Genomic DNA, 7,747 nt, shown 5'->3' on the forward strand with positions numbered 1-7,747 from the left:
AGAAGCCTGTATGTCACGTTGATTTCATGTTGGCAGCGAGCCACCAGGAAATCTTATTGAATCAGTTGGGGAACTCCACTTCAAGAAGTGCTTACTTCAGAAGCCACTTTTACGGTTGCTTACAAATGGCAGCACCTTCAAGAAGCAACCGATAAAAACTAATCGGCCATTTTTGCCATCCTCTTATAAAAAGTGTTTCCTTTGTTGTTTCTCTGCCTTGTGATCTATCTGTTGGATTGTTATGACTAAGTTTTTGATAATGTAGCTGTCTGATTGCACTGTAAGGTGGTTGTGCATTTATCAAGTCTCAAAAGCTTTAACTTGGACAGTTTATTTCAGTGACCGTGGGTGTCACCCGCCCATTCTGTAAACAGTTGAATTTTGGCTACCTTGGACTGCCATTTTTTATGTATGGACTCTATGGGAAGCGTTGCAACATGTAATGTCAAAGCTGTGGGCAGAAAGTTCTAAGGAAGTTACTCTTGAAATTACATCATTTCTCTCTGTATCTTTCACGGGTGCTTTGGTTTTTCTACTGCTGTCTTTCATGCTGTCTTTCACTACAGCAGCTCCCTTATTTCGCGAATACTTTGGTCTTCATGATGCAGTCTTCACATTGAGTGTTTTATCTTTGTATGCAGGTGCCTTTTGCATTTGTTATTGACAACATTTTCCGCAACCGGTACAACAACCTGGGCAACATGGCTGTCTGGATTTCACTCATTATTGGGCAGCCCTTGGCTATATTGATGTACTATCATGACTACTACATCATCAACTATGGCACCCCACGTACCTTGTGATAAGTTTTTTTCTGGCCAAACGCACCGACTGCTGTAATAAAAATAACTAGCCACTGTATTTGAGTTGCTTTGTCACTATAAATGTTACGAATGATGTTTGTTGTTATTCATTGGTGTATAGGTCTGCAACAGCTAGGCCATGTATGCAACAAAAGCATATATTCATTTTGCTAGAATCTTTTTGCTTTGTGAACTAAGCATGCGTGCTCGCCTGTCCTATGTTCACTAAGTACAAATTGACACTTTTCAAGACCATACAATTAGCGTAGTAAATTTGCATGCATCATTTCTTCTGAAACTAGCCGACTTCCCATGGATTCTTAAAAAAATTGATTTTTTGCAGAAATTTGGCTGCCTGGAGTCGGCTTTTTAAACATTGGATTCACACTTTTCTGTTTACGCTGGGAAAAGTCAATGTGTGGATTATTAATGCAGGGAAACAATGTTGCAACAGCCTGCTCTTTGAATATCTTGGAATTAAACTTTTTTTGCATGGATGCCTTTTCACTTCAATTCTTTTTTTTTTTATTTTGCCTTTTTTTTATGGTGCTCATGTTAGGCTGAACAACTTTATGATATACAAACATAATAAGGTTTGTATGCCACTCAAATTTATGCTTATGATGTGCCTTTTACCTTTAGCATGCTATCTGAATGGGTGTAAAATGTGCTTTAAATGTTTTATCTCTTACATGTTGAAAAGTTTGATGCTGTGTTGAGCTCATTTCGGGTTCCTACTTTTAGGTTTTTTAAAAGTTTCGGTGTCATCTGTGAAGTTATAGTTCAGGCAATGAGAGTGAAGCTGTAGTTCAGCGTGGTGAACATTTTGTGTTGCATGTTCTCATGTTACGGTCTTGGGTATTATGCATTGTTTCTCTTCATCAGCTCTTTTTGTTAACTCCAAAGTTTTGCTCTCCTATGCAAGGCAGACAGTCACAAAGTTTCACAACCTTTTCGTTCCTGACATTGGGCCTTTTGCATAATTTGTACGGCAGGCTATTTGTTAGCAGGTTCTTTTTCTTCATGCAGTTTTCTATTTCTGTATATATTTTGCTTTGTATTATACTACTTGTGCTCAAAACAGAAGTGTTATCTAAGGATTGCTTGCCCATGCTTGAAATTAAAATTTTAAAGAATAAGTGCCATGTAGTTACCTTAATGTTATTTCAGGTAGTAAACCACTTGCAAACAAATATGTTCACTATGCATTTATTGCATCATAAATTTTAAAAGCATTGGAATCGAACTACTAACTTTCAGGACGATTAAATTTGTTTCTAAATTTGACCTTCATAGTTTCACCGCGCACAAAATTTCGTCAAATATATGAGCTGCATTAAAGTCAGTCTTGTTTTATGTTTAATCCAGGTGATGTGAATACCTCAAATACAAATTCTATGCAGAAAGTTGTCTAGGCTGTGGAGCAGTCCATCAGATTTCTTAAAGGTGTGTAAAGTTGTGGGAAAAAAAAAGTGTTCGTAGTGCACGTCAATTTTCATTAGACATGGTAGCATCAGTAACTTCCAAGAAATATAGTAAATTTATATGATGATCTTTCGTGTCTCATTCTGAAAAAGTTAAATGCCACAGGTCAACTATGGGCATGTAAAAGTAGTGACTTTTCATATCACCCTTTCATATTGACTTTTCAGAAGAGTGGCTGTAAGTAGTAGACTGTGCTGCAGGAGTGGATTTAAGTCTTTTGGAGGGGAGGTCTTGGGAGGGGGTTCCCCATTTGCAAAATGCATTTATGGGTCTCCCATTGCTTAAAAAACCGGCGCTTTGCGTGTGTTTTCCTTGGTAAATTTGCTGCGACCCCTCCTCTTGCATTCGCTACTGCAGTGTTGACTGTAAGAATTGTACAATATTCTTCAGAAGGGAACATTCTTGATGAGCCTTGAAAGGTTTAAAATAAAACCTGTCTAGAAAGTATGGCATCTTGAAACATGTTGTGTGTACACACTTGGGTGAGCCTTCCTAACCCTAAGAGTCGTCCCTTTTTTTTTTTTTCTTTTTTTTTTTTTTAGTGCAGTAGACTATATTTGCACTGGCACTATGCGATCAGCTTCAGTATGATTATTGGACAGCTTCTTTGTCTTCATCCAAAATTGCTGGCAGTACCAATTCAGTGTCTCTTCAGCTCACTCTTGCACTGTGGTTCACATGTATTTGATTGTTGCCATTACATCACAGTTAAGAAGAAAATAATGGCATATTTGTACAAATTTTTTTTGTCAGTTTTGTAAGCTTTTTAGATGCTCAGTGCATCATTAGTTGCCGGTTCAGCTTCTATAGTGTACTTGCACTTTAACAGCTACAAGGTATTTATACGAATTATGAGTAAAGTACTTGATACACCACTTTCACGCACAAAAACTCCACGCACAAAAACTGAATCACAGCTTTTATTTTATTTTATGTGCTGCTAAGATGTCAGAGTTTCGAGCAAAGTAGCTTTCTATTGCTTGCAAAACTGAGTAGTTTTATTGCAATTATAAGCATAGCAAGGGACATTGCACACATGTAATGCTTTTCCATTATCACTTGCATAGCATGCATGAACTTTTGATATTTTGCAGCCTTTCCGCTTCTTTTTGAGCCGCACTGATTACAGAGTGCAGTAAGTAGCGAGGTGATGCAAGAAGGAGGGAAGAAATGTGTATGAAATTGTGGTCTGGTATCGTTAACAAATATGTACATTGGTGTACATAAATGCTGAAATGTTTGTATTTAGAAGTTTTATAACTGAACAAATGTTTGGTGTTTTTCCTTGCATTAGCTCCACTGGTTATGGCTTGATGTTTTAATGCCAAGTGAACACCAGTATTAATTTTGCTGAGCATACACAGCTGGGCATTTCACTTGTTATAATGTCTGGAGATATGTTGTTTTGCTAGTTCCTTGTTCATGCACTCTACAAATGCATTTTTTCCATGGAAGATTGAAATCTTAGTAGCATTTGTATCTTGAAATCTAGTCCAACTAGCTCAATGTGGAAGACCAGTGCTGTACGCTTGAGTCTGTGAAGTTTGAAATTTTTACTGCAAGATTTGTATATATTATATATATATGCACTATACCTCCTGTTTAGTCTTGCCTGAATATTGTTTTGGCCTAAATATTATATATTGATTACTGTCCAAACTGATGCTGACTGAACATCTAGGAATGTACCATGTTTTGTGATATTAAATGCAATTTTTATTCTAAAAAGCGTAGCCTTCCTAAAAACCGAATATTCCAACGCAACTCTGAATGGTGGGTGCTGCCAGCTTTCAGCTTCGTGTGGCATAATCTGGAGTTTGTGGTGACGGAAAAGTTGTGATGCCTAAAACAAGAAAATGCACCGTAAAGCATTTCAGCTGTGGCCAATCTGTAGCTCAGTCATTTTCAAGAAGACCTCGGCATGGGCTATCTGTAAAGCAGATGTTTGCAGACTCCAAGCACCTACGCTTAACCGTGCGCAGCATCGCCATGTCTGGAAAAAAGGAGATCTTGGTGGTTGAGTTGATGCTGAGTGTTTGGACCTTTAAGGGCCCTCGGTGGAGGCAAAACACCACTTTGGCCCACGCTTCCCATAAACGGCACCTCCGGCCTGACTCGACCGGGGGAAATTGACAGTTGCCTTTTCCTATCCTTATCTACATCTTTTACTTTCCTATCTTCTGTCTTACAACTGTCTTGTCTCCTCCTCTTTTCCTACCTTCTCCATTTTTCCTGATGGCTAGGGTTAACCTTGTCTGGCTAACGACCCTGCGTTGCACCATATTTGGTTATAGTAAGGACATATGGCAGGCGTGGGCAGGACCTTCTTACAAGTTCCTGTTCCGTCACCTTGTTGGGCTCTGCGGTGGGTTGCCGCCACCCTGGCTGAACAAAATGCTTATTTTATCACTTCTAAACTCCTTCATCCTTGATCGTCCTCCTAAAAGGAGTTGCATCGAGACCACTGTCCTTGTTTCACAAAATCTGAAAAACTTTCCTCGCTTACATGGGATGGTCCACAGTGACTAGAAAATGACTGCACTACTTGTGTTTCCATTTGTAGTTTCAAGAACATCGACTGAGGCCATAGGCCAGGGCAATAAGATAAAGAATCTTGGAAGTGGTGACCTACTGCTAGAATTGATTTACAACCATCGGCATTAAAAGCTAATTGTGCAGTCAAATCGTTTGGAGAAATACCTGCAACAATCGGCTTGCACCGATCACTCAACACTGTTCGAGGAGTCCTCTCTGGTGACGACCTTAGATTTGTCAGTGAATAGGAACTACTTGATGGCCTAAAAGAAAAGAATGTCACAGGCATTTCCTGGATAAATATTAGGTGGGAAGAGATAAAAAGAACATTGTACTCACCTTTGCTGCAAGCACTCACCCAGAATCTATCAAAGTAGGCTACACGAAAATAAAATTGGCCCTACGTCCCGAACCCCTGTAGATGCTACAACTGCCAACATTACGGCCACAGCTCACAGAGCTGCCGGGACCAACTTACCTGTGCCAAATGTGCTTCCCACAATCACCTCACAGATAACTGCGATGCCGAATCGAGGCTTTGTACAGACTGTCAGGGAAATCATCCAGCTTATCCTCAATCATGCCCAGAGTGGAGAAAAGGAAAAGGAGGTAATCACTCTGAAAGTCACGGAAAATCTAACTTGGGGAGGAAGCACGGAAGAGACTTTCATTGCCAGAAAAGCCTTCCTACTGTGCTGTGGCACAGCGGAGCTCAGAGTTGCAGCGGTTATCGGTGTCTGCCCAGGCAACACTGTGTAGCCCGGATGGCGTCATTTGCCCCCACCGTGGAGACAGTGCAGTGCTGCTCCATCACCCACAAAGCAGGTTGTTGTTCATTGCATCTGAAAATGTGATGGACACAACTTCATCACCCCTGCTGCCTAGGCGGCAAAGCTCCCTTGAATGAAAAACAAGGAAGAAAATCTCTAGAACAGGTCCAAAGGACTCGCAATCTTAGGTTTTTAATCCTATCCCCAAATAACTTTTAACTATGGTGTTTGCTAGATACGATGTTAAAAGCCTCAATTACCTCTCTTGTTAGCTTGTCTGTGTGATGACAAATGATTTCACATTCATTGAATTCTGGATGACAATAGGAACATTTTTTGCAATGAGTCGCTAAGTGGCCTTTGACACTGTTTTTTACGTCATTCTTAAGTTCACGCAACCGATCATTTAGACACCTGCCCGTTTGCCCAAGGTACGGTTTGCTGCACTTCAATGGAATTGAATAAACCAGTTTTTTATCGCATGGAACGAAACTCTTTATATGATTCTTATTACAGACAGCTATTGTTTCTTGTCGAGGGTTAATGCAATTTCAAATGTATGATAGCTTCTCTGGAGCGGAAAACACCACTTTTACTTCTGCGCGGCCCATGATTTTCTTGAGATTATGTGAGGGAGTGTGGCAATATGAAATAACTGCAACTTTTTGTTTCTTTTTCTTGTGATTAATTGTTGACTGCTTAGCCTCACCGTTTTGACATGTGAGAGACAGATTCAGCTAACATAAATAAGCTGGCATTATGGGCAGACAGGAATGGTTTCAGGTTTCAGGTTCAAAGTCCTTTCATTCAGAAGATGGGGATCTGACCGGGCTTGCCTTTTGCACATATACTGCTCCGTCATTTGCTCTTGCCTAGATTGTGGCTGCATAGTAGATGGGTCAGCAAAACCTCCATATCTGAAGCGCTTGGACCCTGTTCATAATTCAGGCTTACGTCTTTCAACTGGGGCTTATAGGACATCACATATAAACAGTCTTTATGTAGACTTTCCCCCTTCATGGATCGCTGCCTTGTCGTGGCGGAGGGGCTTGCGAAACTCGATGAAGTCGTGAGCTCTGCTGTGTAGGGCCACCCAAGATAGACAGGTCACGGCAGAGAGTTCTGACAAAATGTGATTCACTGGAGAAGGTAATGGCAACCCACTCCAGTATTTCCTGCCAAGAAAACCCTATGGCCAGTCACAATACCATTAATGATATGGCGCCGGAAGATGAGCCCCCCAGGTTGGAAGGCGTCCCACATGTTACTGGGAATGAACAAAGGGCGATTCCTAGTAGCTCCAGGACGAATGAAGCGGCTGGGCTAAAGCCAAAAGGACGCTCAGTTGTGGATGTGTCGGGAAGCGACCGGAAAGTCCGATGTTGCAAGGAGATATATCACATAGCAACATGGAATGTAAGATCTATGACTCAAGGTAAACTGGATGTCGTCAAGCGAGAAATGGACAGATTGAACATTGATATCTTGGGTATCAGCGAGCTCAAGTGGACCGGAACGGGAGAATTTAACTCCGGCGACCATTATGTCTTTTTTTGTGGGCACGAATCCAAGAGAAGGAATGGGGTCGCTCTCATAATAAACAGAAGAATGGGCAAAGCAGTGCTAGGGTACAACCCCAAAAACGACCGAATGATTTCACTTCGGATCCAAGGTCAGCCTTTCAACATAACAGTTATCCAAGTCTATGCACCGACCACTGCTGCTGAAGAAGCTGACGTTGAGAGATTTTATGCGGACCTACAATGCCTTTTAGACCGCACCGCATCATCAGACGTTGTTTTTCTCATAGGAGACTGGAATGCTAAGGTCGGGAGTGAAGAAATATCCGGAATTATAGGCAAGTTCGGTCTTGGCGAGCCAAATGAAGCTGGGCAGAGGCTAGTAGAGTTTTGTCAAGAAAACAACCTGACCATAGCGAATACTCATTTTCATCAGCCCAAGAGGCGCCTGTACACATGGACTTCACCGGACGGTCTGTACAGGAATCAGATCGATTATATTCTTTGCCGGCAGAGATGGAGAAGCGCTATACAAGCAGTAAAAACAAGGCCTGGGGCCGATTGTGGCACCGATCATCAGCTTCTTGTTGCCAAAATTAAGCTTCGATTGAGGAAAACGCAGAAAACTAGAAGG

General features: G+C 41.3%; 1 protein-coding gene across 3 annotated transcripts in view; it reads left to right on the forward strand.

Moving 5' to 3' along the window:
• Positions 1 to 3,882, forward strand: part of mdy (diacylglycerol O-acyltransferase) — a 179,285-nt gene extending 175,403 nt beyond the window's left edge. For all 3 annotated transcript variants that reach the window (XM_084587871.1, XM_084587873.1, XM_084587870.1), the window contains one exon: positions 642 to 3,882. In XM_084587871.1, coding sequence (XP_084443997.1) covers positions 642 to 803 — 162 coding nt within the window. In that variant the 3' untranslated portion in view covers positions 804 to 3,882. The remainder of the gene's footprint in view (positions 1 to 641) is intronic.
• Positions 3,883 to 7,747: the final 3,865 nt, after the last annotated feature.

Source organism: Amblyomma maculatum, chromosome 1 (assembly GCF_055883805.1).
Source record: "Amblyomma maculatum isolate TAMU_Amacu chromosome 1, ASM5588380v1, whole genome shotgun sequence".
In the NCBI taxonomy this organism is placed as follows: domain Eukaryota; kingdom Metazoa; phylum Arthropoda; class Arachnida; order Ixodida; family Ixodidae; genus Amblyomma; species Amblyomma maculatum.